This window comes from Micromys minutus (assembly GCF_963924665.1).
Source record: "Micromys minutus genome assembly, chromosome: 14".
NCBI lineage: Eukaryota > Metazoa > Chordata > Mammalia > Rodentia > Muridae > Micromys > Micromys minutus.
This window is the reverse complement of record NC_137983.1, coordinates 52,175,798-52,190,216: the sequence shown is the minus strand read 5'-3', so window position 1 is coordinate 52,190,216 and position 14,419 is coordinate 52,175,798. Positions and strand designations below refer to the sequence as shown.

The following is a 14,419-nucleotide window of genomic DNA, read 5'->3' as shown; positions in this document are numbered from 1 at the left end:
CATGTCTTTCCTAGTCCAGTGATAATCTTGTTGGAGAGTTGTCTATGCAGGCAGAACTCTACAGATATGTCTGTTACTTCAGTGTCTTAATAAATTATCATAAGACACTTTCTGGAACTATTAATTAATTGTTTCAACTCCATATGGAATTCTATATTAGATTTAAAAACTTTGACAATTAGGTAAGCAAAAAAAAAATTATAGTACTGTTGTTAATTTACAGGGTTATTTTTTAACTTAAAATTCTGGAAGGAGGGACTTCTGTGAAAGTGTGAAAGCTGAGAACTGAGCTCTGGCAGCACCTCAGTGACAGCCGCTGAGACCCTAGAACAGCAGGGACAATTCCCGAAGGTGCAGCCAGCCAGCTCTGAGATGGGACACTTTCTCATGTGCTTAGCGAAGGATGTGGCATCTTTGGGAGCCATCCATGGCACTGTTGTGTAAAAGCCTGCAGGTAGTTTTATGTTTTCTAGGGAGTCCATACCAGGAGATTCAGCACCCTCCTCTGAGCACTACAGAGCAGCAGTCCCTTTGGGGAGAGGCTCCTAGTAACTTGAGTTGTTGTGCCTGGACAGGGCTCACAGCCTTACCTGTAAGCCACTCACCTCTACTGGACAAAACCTGCTCTGTGGACCTGTCTGAGGGCAGGAGTACATTTCAGAATGACTATAACTGCTCAGACAGAATGGCCCAGTGTCTGGATGGATCTGAGACCCTGGAAAGTGCACTGTAGCAGCAGCTACGTGTTTGGGAAACGCTAGAGTCCCTACTGCACCTGCACGCCTGTGCATTCAAACAATGCACCTGGCTGGTTCCCTACTGCACCTGCACGCCTGTGCATTCAAACGATGCACCTGGCTGGTTCCCTACTGCACCTGCACTCTTGTGCATTCGCACAGTGCACCTGACTGGTTCCCTACTGCACCTGCACGCCTGTGCATTCAAACGATGCACCTGGCTGGTTCCCTACTGCACCTGCACTCCTGTGCATTCAAACAATGCACCTGGCTGGTTCCCTACTGCACCTGCACGCCTGTGCATTCAAACAATGCACCTGGCTGGTCCCCTACTGCACCTGCACTCTTGTGCATTCGCACAGTGCACCTGGCTGGTTCCCTACTGCACCTGCACTCCTGTGCATTCGAACGATGCACCTGACTGGTTCCTGGCATCATTTCTGTTCGTTTGGTTTGGCTCCAGGGGCTGGAGTTCTGTGGAACCTTTCTTTGAAAGAACAGATTGTGGGAAGGCTTCTACTGACCCCAGGGTTCTTACACTGGTCACATGACCTCAGCCTGGCCTTTCAGGACTTTTTACATCTGAAAGGTTGTCAGATTCCTGATTAGAAACCTCCCCCAGATTCTCAGAGCACAGCAAGAGTTTGAACGACACAAATGATGATGTAACCACTTGTACACTTAGCCACGTGGTGCCATGAATCCCAACACTCACTATTAGAGCTATAAGCAGAGACAAAGGGGCACCCTTCCTCCTGACCAGACCCTGTTACATGCCTGTGTTCCTCTTCTCCTTCCTCGGTAAAGGAGATACATCCCCACATTTACCTGTGCATGGGTCCACAGATGCTAGCTAGGCCCCATGGCCCTGGACAGCAACATGTGCCAGCTGACATCTGTCCAGAAGTGCAGGTTCTGGGCCTCCTGCTCAGACTTGTTATCCTGAAATCCAAAGGGTGACCTAAGAGCAATGGCCTAGCAGCCTCCTGGAGATTTCGATGCACTTAGTTCAGAGTTGAGGAACCTTGTGGTTTAAACAGTTGAACAGCTTTGGAGAGCACTATCAGGAGAACATTTGGTGGTAAAGCTTGGGAAATGAGACCAATTGATGCTTCTAGCATCTCCTGAGATGTACAGTATTTGCCTGAAAGAAGAGAAACACACGAGTGATTTACAGCTCTTCCCAGGGCAGGTGCATTAAATACCAGGTTTCTTCATCCTGCTAGATTTAAGATGAGGATGTTGGGTAAGCATGGAGAGTCAGAGTTCCTGTCATAGCCAAGTCTCATCTTCCCATGATCCTTTGCATTCAAAACACACAGTAGGACATCTAGATTCACAGTAGGATTCACTGGATATGCATGAAGATGAAATTCTGGGTGGGTGCCAGAAACCAGGTGCAGTGAAGTTCAGGGTGTGGCTCGTGTTTTCTCTCCTCTGCAGACTCACTACGCAGTGCAGGATACCAAGGGCTTTCACACAGAGGCGGATGTTGACAGCTTGCATGCCACCATTGAGTGTGAACAGCCACAGCCTGACCTCTACAAGTAAGCCAAGCACACTGACCAGGAAAGACTGGGTGCACTGCTGGGAAGTCACTCTGTAGTGTAGACTAGCACCGCGCAGACCTGCAGTTTCTCCAGAAGGAAGCCTTGCTGTTCTTTGTCTGTGTGTTAAGAAATGTCATGTAAGCCAGGGGAGAAGAAACACAAATAAGAGGAGTAGGAAGAGGGGGCTGGCTAAGCAGTCACCAGTCCTTCCCTCGAGTGGGCTGAGCTGCCTGTGGTGCAGGCTGAGTAACAAAGTCATCTTTCTGTTGGCAGGTTTGTGGGGCGCATCAATGTTTACAATGACCTGAATGACCCTGTAGTGAGGTGAGTCTTCTTGGGAGTCCAGGCCTTTATCTTCTTCATGGTTACAGCAGAAGTTCGAACTTTGATGATCCTACCGTACTACTTGGTGTAGAAGGCAGGGCCCTGCCTCATAAGCACATTCTGCTCTCCCATGCTCACTCTGGGGTTTGTCTGAACATGCTGATGTATTGATCCTGGAACCTCATACATGACACTACCAGTGTGAAACCTCTCCAGCTACTCCAGGTCAGAAGCCTGCGGTGTGATTTTTAAATGGGGGAAGGGCTCAGACCATCTGTGAGCAGTACCCTCACATGCTGTGAGATCAGAAGTTTCTGATACAAAGACCTGTCTAACAGCAGATTAGCCTGCCCTGGCCATTACTGGGTTGAGATGCTCAGGGTTTCTTTCAGGCCCAGCTAGGATGAGGGGACCTGGCTACCTGCAAGGAGACACTGTGTGCTGGTCAGCCTCCTGTGCCTTACGCCTCTGTGCCTTACACCTGCAGTCTTGGTGTGCATAAAGAGAGAGCCCGAGAGCTAGCCGGGGATCGGCCCTAGGAACCACCTGGCGTGTCTTCATCTGCACACCACATACTGCCAGGCCGCCCATAGAAGAGTTCTGTACCTCAGGCTGTTATCTCTGCTGTGCTTGATGAGGAAGTGTTTGGGTTCATTGCTTAAGAAATTGACTTTTAGTAGGTTTTGAAGTTGACCTTTTCTTGCAGTTTAAGCAGTTCCAAATTATTGATATTCTGGTATCATTCTATGCTAAAAGGAAACATTTGCCCAGAAGTAGAGGCAGGTCTCTATGGGAGAATCACCACGGAATAAATAGTCACTAGATTATTCATATTTGGCCTGTCTCTCATGGGACTCAGCAAGGCATTGCTTTAAGGGAATAATAGTCTGTGTACTTCTTAGCTTGCATTTTTATGGTTTATTTGTTTATGTTACTTTTTTTGAGACTTTATCTTGCTGTTAGCTAGATATTACACTGATCCTCCAGCCTCTGCTGGATCACAGTCTGGTGCCACCATTGCAGGTCCTATCCTGCTTTTATGGCAGTTACCCACCAGCAGGTTAGTAGGACACTAACTTGTAGCTCCTTATTGCTTTGGAAACTAGACTGTGAAGAACTGATTTGTTTTAGATGAAAGAGCAAACAAACGGACCCTGAACTTCACACTGATACAAAGTGGTGGCCCCAGGCTGGGGCCATGGTCCTAACGCTCTGTATATTTTGGTATTAGTTTTAACTTAGCCTTTTAACATCACAGTTGCTCAGCTTGTGATTTGCCTTTTTAAGATGGTGGTAGATATTTGGAGTAATACAACCAGGAAGCAGATGTTGGCTTTCCTCAGCTTCCAGATTCCCAGTCCACTCATATCTCTCTGTCCGCCTGTCTACACTAGAAACAAAGTATTTTGTCAAGTGACTTATTTTTAGAGCTCTCAGAGACCCAGTTAAGGTGAGGCCATTTGTTTTCATTAGCGTTTGTGGAATGAATTATTGTCAGCAAGTTGCTAACAGAAGCTGACGGCCCTGTACAGGCTGTGTTGTCAGTGACTGTCAGACCAGAAGGGCTGCCAGGTACCTGCTGACCACCTCCATGAGGTGCTGGAGCAGCTCGCAGCCTCCTCCACTGGCCTTCTGCATGGTGCAGTCTGAACTACGTCGGCCATGACCACTGGCCCCACGGTGCAGTACTGTGTGCATTTGTATCTCTCTGAAAGGGCAGATGAGTGAGCACATGAATTAAAAGCAGTCAGGCTCTCCCCAGCACTGGGCCGTTAGGACACTGCAGTACTAGAATCTGCACATTCAGTTCACTCCTTTGAATTCTCCTTCACTGCTTGGAGGGAAGGCTTACAGCCAACCACTACCTGCAAAGAGGCTTTGCATTCAGAACTTCCATTACTGTGGCCCTGGAGTTCCAGCTTCCTTTCCACTCAAAAATGTGCATACACCAAGTAGGATGGGAGAGAAACAACTGAAGGATGATTGAAACTCCAAGTTTCAGCCTTTTCAGACCATTCTGAGGTTCCAGCACAGCTGCCCTCTCAGTGGAGGTGTGTTGGGAGAGGTTGCTGGCCCTGCCTCCAGGTCTCTCTTGTAACGGATGGAGGTGACAATTCTGATGTCCCCAGGTGTTGCAGGTGGCACAGATAGGGACCTCATCTGTGGGCTCTGTGGCTTCTGGTGTGGAATGTCATTGAAACATTCAAGCTCCTGTTTATTTGAGAGTGAGTTGGAGGTGAGCTACTTCCCTGAAGCTTCCCCCAGTGTCGCTGTGAAGCTTCAGTCCCTGAGAATGGCAGGCCAGGAAAGCAGGGCTACATACAGTCCAGCAGACAGTGTCTCCACCTCAGAGAAGCCTAGTGCTTATGCAAATGGACTTTGGTTTAAGCAATACACACTTACACAGCTACCTGTGGGAAGATTGGGTTGGTTTTCAGTCCTGTACACCCCACCCCTCCACCCCACTGCATCATAGCATTTCTGGTCTCCTTGTCTTCCAGGCCATTGGGATCAGAAAACCTGCTTCTCAGAGGAGCCACACTCAAAAACACCGAGAAGATCTTTGGTAAATATTTTAATTTTGTAAACTATTGGCAATCATTTCTAAACTCCAGGACACATGAAGTAAGCTATAAACTCTTTCCCAATACCCTGAGAGGCCATTAGATACCTTAAAGTACTGTGGATGTGGACTTGGTGCAGGGCAGCTTTTGCCAAGAGATAGATGTTGTGTAACCTGAACCCACAGAGATAGTTAGTGAAGGATATGGCTTATTAAGGACCTTAATGCATGACTCTGGGACATGAAGGTATACCATGACCGTGTCCACGGAGCACTGGAATGCGGGTGATTCCACTAAGTCTACACATCACTGTTGGCACCTACCGTTAACAGTGCCATTTTCTGTTTGGATGTACTGAAACAACTTTTAAGATACACATTGTGCCCTGCTATCAGATTACCCAATGTGATAACATTCGAACTAAAGAATATAATGTGCAGATTAGACCTATGAAGGCAAAGTCCTGGTGTGAAGAATCCAGCCAGCTCCAGAAACTTGCTTGCTGTTAAGTTAGAAACGTGACCTGTCCGAGTGTCCATGTGGGCAGACGTCTCACCGACTCTTACACTTCCAGGTGTGGCTATCTATACCGGCATGGAGACCAAGATGGCCCTGAACTATCAATCTAAGTCCCAGAAGAGATCTGCTGTGGAAAAGTAAGGGAACCCCAGCCATCACTACAACCTTCCAGCCAGTGCTGGAGCCTGTAGAGAAAGTAGTGTCCTTGGGGGCCCGCTCCTCCAGAGACTGTGGCTGCTGACTCCAGAGGCTGTCACTCTGGAGACTAGCTTTCTTTCCTCCTGGTAAGATGAATAGCCACACACTCCTCTCTCTGCTAACATGCCACCTACACTACCTGTAAGTCATTTCCCATTGTTCTAGTTCACTGGATCAGTCACAGATGCCCATACCCCCACTGATCCCACTGGTCCAGGCAAACTTCAGAATGGGGGTAATATTCAGCCCCTTTAACTGGGGCTTGATGGGAACCACATGTGTTCTGACGTGGTTTTACTGAGGTCCCAGTGAGCAGAGCAAACATTTTCCTATAGACAGTGGAGTCCTGACAACTGTCAGGACAGTGACTAGACTTATGAGAAAGAGGAGTCTGAGGTTTTGTCACCTCTGCCCCTTGTCAAGCGTTGTTCTGTTTGAGGTCACAGAGTGAAGCACCAGGAATCAGGTAGTTACTATGTATGGGATGCTGTCCCTTGGGCCTGTCTGTGCGGTGTGACATGTGAAAATGGACTCTTCATCAGCTAGGATGCTCTGCTTGCAGGTGTGTGCGTGGGGAGGGGGGCAGAGAGACAGAGACAGAAATAGAAATACATGGGCTTCAGATTCCAGCAGACCTGGAAAGAAGAACCTCTCCCCAAATCTGCCTCACCTTGATTCAGCCTCAGGCACTCCCAGCCTCGGGCCCTTCTCTGGGCATTCCCTTCTCTCACTCCAGAGTGATAATCACTAAGTTCTGAGTTCTTCAGTGGGTCCTGATGGTCAGCGATGCTGGCTCTGTCTGTTCCTGTTCTGTAAGCAGGAGAGTTCCCATGGTTCAGAGAGGCTCATCAGACGCTTGGTAGCATGCGGCTTTTCTTCCCTTCCTGTGGCTCTGGTCCTGTGTCCTGAGCATTGACAACAGTGGCTGCAATTGAGCTGGAGTCTAGACTCACTGGGTCAGACTGGATACTGCCTACTAGGGCATTACTGGGTTCCCTGTGCTGTCTGTTGTGGTGAGGAAGGATTGGAATGGCCTCTGAAGGCTGTGCTGTCTCGTCTAGGTCGATGAACACATTCCTGATCGTGTACCTCTGCATCCTGGTGAGCAAGGCCCTGATCAACACGGTGCTGAAGTATGTGTGGCAGAGTGAGCCCTTCCGAGATGAGCCATGGTACAACCAGAAGACTGAGTCAGAGCGTCAAAGGAATCTGGTATGGAGGCACATCCCTTGTATAAGGAAGTGATCCTTAGGCCACAATAGATGGTGCCAGAAAACTACAGAGGTGAACTTGCTTCAGGCAGGATGGATCTTAGGACAGGTGCCCTCACAGTTGGGGACTTCCTGCTGTCTTGGGTACTAGAATGTACAAGTCTGGAAAATATTCCTTTCCACAGGAAATGTATAAGGACCAAAATCAGTGTGATATTTCCAAAACTTGACATACCACATTAAGATAAAAAAAAATGCTTTTTGTGGTAACTGGATAAACAGAAGGCTCTGACCTCAACAGACAGAGCACTGTGCACCAAGGGGTACTGAGGGACTGTGTATAAATGTAACCCTGTGTGCAAAGACAGACCCTGCCTGAGGCTCTGCACCATCTGTCAGATTGCCTCTACCTGATAACTTAAAAGATAAGACTAAACTATACAGAAAAGCCATTCTGAGCTGAGTATAATCCCAGAGCAAGGATGAAGGGGGGGGGGGTGGGACCTTGATTTTAATGTCAGAATCGCTGTATAGAAAAATTCCATCTCATAAGCTCAGTGGTTGTTACAGGACATCATGAACATCAAAAGTGGCCATTGGTCCCTACTTAGTGTGGCCTCTCCTCACCCCTGATGCTGTAGTTAGTATGAGCTCCTGTGTCCCCAGAGACACCAGCCATTCAGTTCTACTCTTGGTCTTAACAATGCGTGACAGGCAAGGAGCTACAAGGTTCCACACAGGTGTTTGTCTTTGGGTTGAGAACACTTGTCTTTGCTTACCTGACGTTTCCGAGGTTTCCTGCCCTTGCTTTGTAACCTACAGCTTCCTTACGAAGCCAATGTTTTCAGTTCCTCAGGGCCTTCACTGACTTCCTGGCCTTCATGGTCCTCTTCAATTACATCATCCCAGTATCCATGTATGTCACCGTGGAGATGCAGAAGTTCCTTGGCTCCTACTTCATCACCTGGGATGAAGACATGTTTGATGAGGAAATGGGGGAAGGGCCTCTGGTCAACACATCTGATCTCAATGAGGAGTTGGGACAGGTCAGTATCTCCTAGAGACTGCATGGATTCTGAGCCCTGCATCAGTCTACTGTTGCCTAGTGGTCTGTGCTCTTTTTGATAACTGGTAGTCCAGGTAGTGCATTCAGCAAGTAGATTTGCTGCAGTGGGTGAAAGTCAGAAGCAGGAGGAGCAGTGGAAATGGATTGATGCGCTGCTTTTTCCCCAAGTGTATCTTTTTAACTTGAGCTACATAACAGTAATTGTGGTTTTATAAAGCTTTACAATGTGAAGACCCGATTGCATTAGCTGATTAGAGTAACTATAAATCCTTGTGCTTTCTTAGCAGTTTTGGGCCTTGCAGTTGAATGAGGGTGAAGCCCAGTGGGGCCACTGTCCCAGCACTTGCTTTCAGGCATTGCTTTCTTCTTTTATATATGACATTTTCCAAGTAGATGAGCAAACAGAAGCCTGAGGCAGTTTTCTGGGGTGGACGGCTACAGACCTAGTGGATCCACGGTGACCACGGCTCCATCAGCTCAGGGCTGGTGTCCCAAAGTAGCAGGGACCTGCCTGTCCAGACTGCTGCAGAGTGAGATGACAGATGTGTGGCCACAGTCACACCACCTGAGACAGCCATGGGAGGACAGGGCTGATGCACCTAGCCACAGGGTCCCACAGAGTAAGACAGGGCTCATATGCACCATGTCTGCTGACTGCAGGCCTCAGAATTGCTGCACAGAAAACTCTAGAAAGGCGCATGCCTTCCCTCTCACCCAGCCTCAAAGGGAGCCTCTGACCTTTCCCAGCCCAGTGTCATGGGAAGGGCCATTTGGCAAATGGCAGTTGATTACATAATTCATGTTGAACTGCACACTGCAGTCTGCCCTATGGTTGCCTGGCAATACCATGTAAACAGTCTATAGACTGACAAGCACTGGTCCCCATCTTCCCTGGGGACAGCATTTGTTACTAAAGAGGATACTGTCAAGGCTCCAACTTTCTGATACATTCCTCTAGGATATTTCATGTGCCTCCTCCTGTGTGATGCATGTGGTCTGTTTGAGGAAGTGTTTTGTAAGAATGTCAAGGAATGCTCTGGGGCAGGATGTCTTTCCCAACCTAGAGTCCCTCACAGAATTTGACTCTGTCCAGTCCTGATCAAAGCAGGCTGCAGCTTGTGTTCAGTAAACTGGACCACTGAGGTCAAAACTAGCTGGTGAATACACACAGAAATGGCTTCCCCAGCTGCCCAGTGAATGTGGGTGAGCATGCCTCTCAGTCTACACAGCAGAGCAAGATGGCAGTTCCATCTGTGAAATAGGAAGTGCCTACTACCAGTGTCTGTGTGTGAAGCAGAGATGACTGCCTTCCAAGTCCACCTCGTGAAGGTGCTTTGTGCATCTCCCCATGTGACCTCCCACCCCTGAGATGTCAGCAGAAGCCAAGAGTTTGTTTGCCCCAGTACCCATGTAAGGCAGTGTACAACAACATGTAACTCCAGGTCCTGGGGATCCAACACCTAGCTTCTACAGGTACCTGACTGTCTACACACCCGTACATGGACACCCATATATACACATAATTTTTAAAACTAGGTAACAGTTGGTGTGAGGACGAACTGAAGTGATATCCAGTGCCTGGCATAGCTAAGACCTAATAAATGTCCATTGTAATCTTTTGTTATCATAGTCACAAACCCTAGAAATCCACTGCCTGCCACATCCTTAGGAATGTAGCCTGCACTCCCTCCCTGACCGGGTAACCCTGGAAGAGGCTCCCATGAGCTTCGGGCTTGTGTTTAAACAGCAGGTTTGTTTTAATTATAATCTCAGTACAACAGTGCTCTGCATTGGTGGTTTATCTGTTAAAGCACATGGCAGAAAGGGCATGTTCCATTGGGGTTTGTAAGAGTGTGTTCCTGGGAAGACTCTTCATGGACCACAAGATCTGGCTATCCCTTCTACACCCCTACCCCAGTGTGCTTCATTCCTACACTAAACCCATCTGGGTCATCCCAGAGCTGTGTGAATGGCTGGCCTTCCCTTTCAATGAGTCATGATGGGCATATATGTCCTGTGATTCCCCTTCATTTAGATCTAAGGCCAGAGGTGTCTTTAGCACTTCATGGTCTCTTTCTGAAGCATCTTGTCCTTTTCCTTCTGTATATCCTGTCTGTTAAACCTCTTCTCCTCCTGGGAACATTAACCTCTCAGACTCCTAGAGAAAGTTCTTCCTTCGCCTGTCTGTGCTGCCTCTTCACTGGCACATGGAGCCCTGGTTCCCTGGGGGACAAATTCCACAATGCCACTTTCTGCTGTTTCATATCTGTCACCAGTGTGAGGCCTCTCCCCCAAATTGCACCTGTCTGGATGATGGGGGTACCATGGGTACCCACACCTAACACTGGATCTGCTCTCTCTAGACGGACCCTCAGAAGTTCTATTCCTACTAGGATTGTAATAGACTTGGGCTAAGATGTGTCACCTGCCTAAATGTGGCTTAACTTGGGTATGTGGTACCCTTAGGTGGAGTACATCTTCACTGACAAGACAGGTACCCTTACGGAGAACAACATGGCCTTCAAGGAGTGCTGCATTGAGGGCCACGTCTACGTGCCCCATGTCATCTGCAATGGGCAGGTCCTTCCCGACTCTTCTGGCATTGACATGATCGATTCTTCCCCAGGCGTCAGTGGAAAGGTGCGTTGCAGCTCCTCGGGGCGATGGCATGGCTCTGCCACGTGATGGAGGAGACAAGTAGGTGGGGTGCTTTGACTCACAGAAGCGGCCCTTTCACCTGGACAGTAGGACAGATCCTCTGTAGGACTTCATTGAGGTCATGGTTTGAATCCACTGTGGTGCTGTCCCCTTCCAAGGGGCAAGAGGCCTTGACAGTGATTGCTCTGCTAGAATTGACCTGGAAAACAAACAAAACAACAGGACAAGTAGAACAGGCAGTGTTCTAAAAGTAATGTGAACATACACTGTTTGTGTACAAAACTGCATGTGTGTGCAAATGCATGCACACACCTAGGCACATACACATGTATTTACACAAATACCAATACACGTATGCACATGCTATGCTTGTTTACCTATGCACAGGGCACACACACACATATGCTCAAGTCATAATATCCCTGGTCAGGGTTCAATTCCAGTATCTGTTGTACAGAGATAAGGCATATATCACGACTCCAGGACCCGAGGGATTCATAGAGGGCCAGAAGAGTGTTAATGATAGATGAGTTGTTCACAGTCAGACCACTGGCTCCTTCCAAGTGAACTCCAGTTGCTGTCATTTTCCCATAGAGAAGGTGCAGATGCCCTGCAGCCACCCTGAAACCTTCCAGCAGCATTGCACCCTCCTGTTCCCACCCCAGTTCCCACGGACCACATTGGTTGTCAGGGAAGCGTACCATTGGCCACTGTGCTGCCCAGCTTCTGGGGACCTGAGAATCTTCTAACTCTGACTGCCGGGTGCAGCCAGCACTGGGGAAACTGAGCTCAGATCTGGGTCAGCCTACTGTGACCTCATGCACAGTAATTCAACTCTAGCACAGGACTCTTAGCTTCTGCCTCCAGGGCTGTGCTACAGCTGAGCTTCAGCTGCAGGCACACGGCGGGAGGTTACGTCATTTGAAATGCATGGTCCTTGGCTGGTAGCAAAATCCCACTGCCAGGCAGGTCATGTGGCGAGGAACAGGAGAGTGGGTTGTTCAGGAGTGAGTGTGCCAACTGTAGAGGTGACCCATTTTCCCCATGACACAGCTGTTCCTTAGTGTGCTCATAGCCATGCCTTGCTTGTTCCTTAGTGTCACCATGAGCAAAACCCTCAGGCTCTGCCTGTTAGCACTTACATGAGTTGCCATGGCAACTCAGGAGCATGAAGAAGTCACATGGGCTTCTCCTTTGCCATCGCAGAGACAAACTAAAGACAGTTCACCCCAGGAGGTCTCAGCCTCCCACTGTAGGCCTGTCCAGTCTTTTGTCTCTGTCTCTGCAGGAACGGGAGGAGCTGTTTTTCAGGGCGATCTGCCTGTGCCACACTGTCCAAGTGAAAGATGACCATTGTGGGGATGATGTTGATGGTCCCCAGAAATCTCCAGATGCAAAGTCCTGTGTGTACATCTCGTCCTCACCTGATGAGGTTGCACTGGTGGAAGGTGTGCAGAGGTGAGTCAGGACACTGCTCTAGCTCTCAGAGCGTGGAGGTAACGGGTCTGCAACCCAACTCAAGACATGTTCTGGAAAGCCCTGTTCTGTGCCCTCTGTGACCCCAGGTCCCTTGCACCCTTTGTAGAAGTGGCTTTCCCGGCTAGTAGCACAAGCTTTTGTTGCTGTGTTTCCTGAGCTTACAACCATTGAGATGGTGCCCCCTCCAAAAACCGTGCCAGTGAGCCTCAGACACCAAGGCTGGATATCTCCGCTCTCCCTGTCACCTGCACTGGAGAGCCAGCCTCTGGATACGAGGCTCTGCATGCTCCTGTGTTTGGGGCTGGATCATTCCATCTGGGATGCTACACTGATGTTCTTCCTGAGTTCTTTCTGCTTGTGTGAGCTGTGGCATATTAAATAGATACTTAGAAAAACACTTCAGATGTGGCATCGTTTCAGATTGGGGATGTCTCTAAGACTCTCAGCTCACAATTCTTACGGAGAGTAAACCCCTGGCACCTCCCACTTTGCTGCATTAACTAACATGTTCGGTCTCCCCAAGCTGAGGACAGTGGGAATGCATTCTTGTAACTCTCACCTCTTGGAGGACTGTGTTGTGGCTAAGGAAATCTCCTGCACAGTTTGGGAAGTTGCAGAGATGTGTGAACGAAGTTACCCTCACTAGGAGGTGTCCAAGCCACCCCAACACACACATGCACACATGGCTTTCGAGCAAGGTTTGGGAACATGTATAGCAGTGGTTCCCAACCTGTGAGTCTCAACTCCTTAGGAGAGGTCGCACATCACATATTCCGAATGTCCGATATTCATACTACAATTCTTAACAAGATCAAAATTACAGCTATGAAGACGCAACAAAAATAATTTTATGGTTGGGGGGTCACCACAACATGAGGGACTGTATGAAAGGATGGCAGTGTTAGGAAGGCTGAGAACTTCCGGTTTATAGGGTGAAGCTGTGTGTGCTGCAGGAAGTAAAATTTGAGTTAGGCTGCCCCGCCATCCCTGTACCTCTTTCTTCCCGGGGGTCTTCCTGTCAGCTGAGGCCAGCTCTCACTGAGCTCTCTCTGGGCAGGTGGCCTCAGTCACCCACACTCAAGTTCTTGCCTGCTATGACAGCTGGTATTGGATTGGGTGGTATATTTCGTCCCATCTTGATAAGCTGCTCAAGACCAGGCCCCCTTCACTGTCCTGGCAGGTGCCCGTGGCTGGAGGTGTTTGTTTCTGCAGTAGAGGAAGGATGGAGCAGTATCACTATGAATAGCCACCATGGTCCCGTGTGCTGCAAGATAACTCGGTTGACCAAGGGCAGACTGTCTTCGCTGCATAATTTATAAAACAGGCCCAGGATGGATTTCTCACAGTTTGGAGGCTGGGCGGTCAGGTCAAAGCACTGGCTTCTCAGGGTTTCTTGCTGTTCCATAAAATGGTGGCAGTAGAGAGAGAGAGAGAGAGAGAGAGAGAGAGAGAGAGAGAGAGAGAGAAGAGGGCAGGTCACTCTGTGTATGAGGAGCCCTCTCTTGCAGTAGCCATATTAATCATTTCGTGGGATGTGACATGTTCCTGGCCAGCTGCTCTTGTCACTTGTCCTAGGTCAGCTTCCAGCCCAGGGGCTTTAGTGACTGTTCACACTATGGACTCCAGTAGGCTACAGAAATGTGGGCAGAAGCAGGAAGTGCAGTGCAGACACCTGAGGCTGGCCTTCCACCAGCTACCAGCACCCACAGAGGGTACCTTTTCACTGGAGGGTGTACACTCTTGGGTCATTGTCTGAGGTGGCAAATGAGTTAGAACTCCTGTGTCCTGGCGTTATAACCACTGAGCAACTTGTCTCACTTAAAGTGCTTCCTCTACAAGAAAGTCTGCTTCCACGAGAGATGAAGCCCCAGTGGAAAAGGCTTGTCTGGCTGTCAGACAAGCACTGGCATTGCCTTCTTTGTTGCAGGCTTGGATTCACATACCTGAGATTGAAGGACAATTACATGGAGATACTGAACAGGGAGAACGACATAGAGAGGTGAGAAGCTGTCTGTGGGTCTCTGGAGAGAGGCAGGTCCTGCATACCATAGTGCATCAGAGACCCTGTCAGCACTGGCTCTGCTCTCAGTGGTGACCCCAGCTCCAGGGTCCC

General features: G+C 48.9%; 1 protein-coding gene across 3 annotated transcripts in view; it reads left to right on the top strand.

Moving 5' to 3' along the window:
* ATP11A (ATPase phospholipid transporting 11A) overlaps positions 1–14,419 on the top strand; it is a 108,427-nt gene that overhangs the window by 62,488 nt on the left and 31,520 nt on the right. For all 3 annotated transcript variants that reach the window (XM_080928556.1, XM_080928557.1, XM_080928558.1), the window contains exons 7-15: positions 2,181–2,284; positions 2,561–2,611; positions 5,113–5,177; positions 5,750–5,831; positions 6,954–7,104; positions 7,952–8,149; positions 10,636–10,809; positions 12,116–12,285; positions 14,234–14,305. In XM_080928556.1, coding sequence (XP_080784682.1) covers positions 2,181–2,284; positions 2,561–2,611; positions 5,113–5,177; positions 5,750–5,831; positions 6,954–7,104; positions 7,952–8,149; positions 10,636–10,809; positions 12,116–12,285; positions 14,234–14,305 — 1,067 coding nt within the window. The remainder of the gene's footprint in view (positions 1–2,180; positions 2,285–2,560; positions 2,612–5,112; positions 5,178–5,749; positions 5,832–6,953; positions 7,105–7,951; positions 8,150–10,635; positions 10,810–12,115; positions 12,286–14,233; positions 14,306–14,419) is intronic.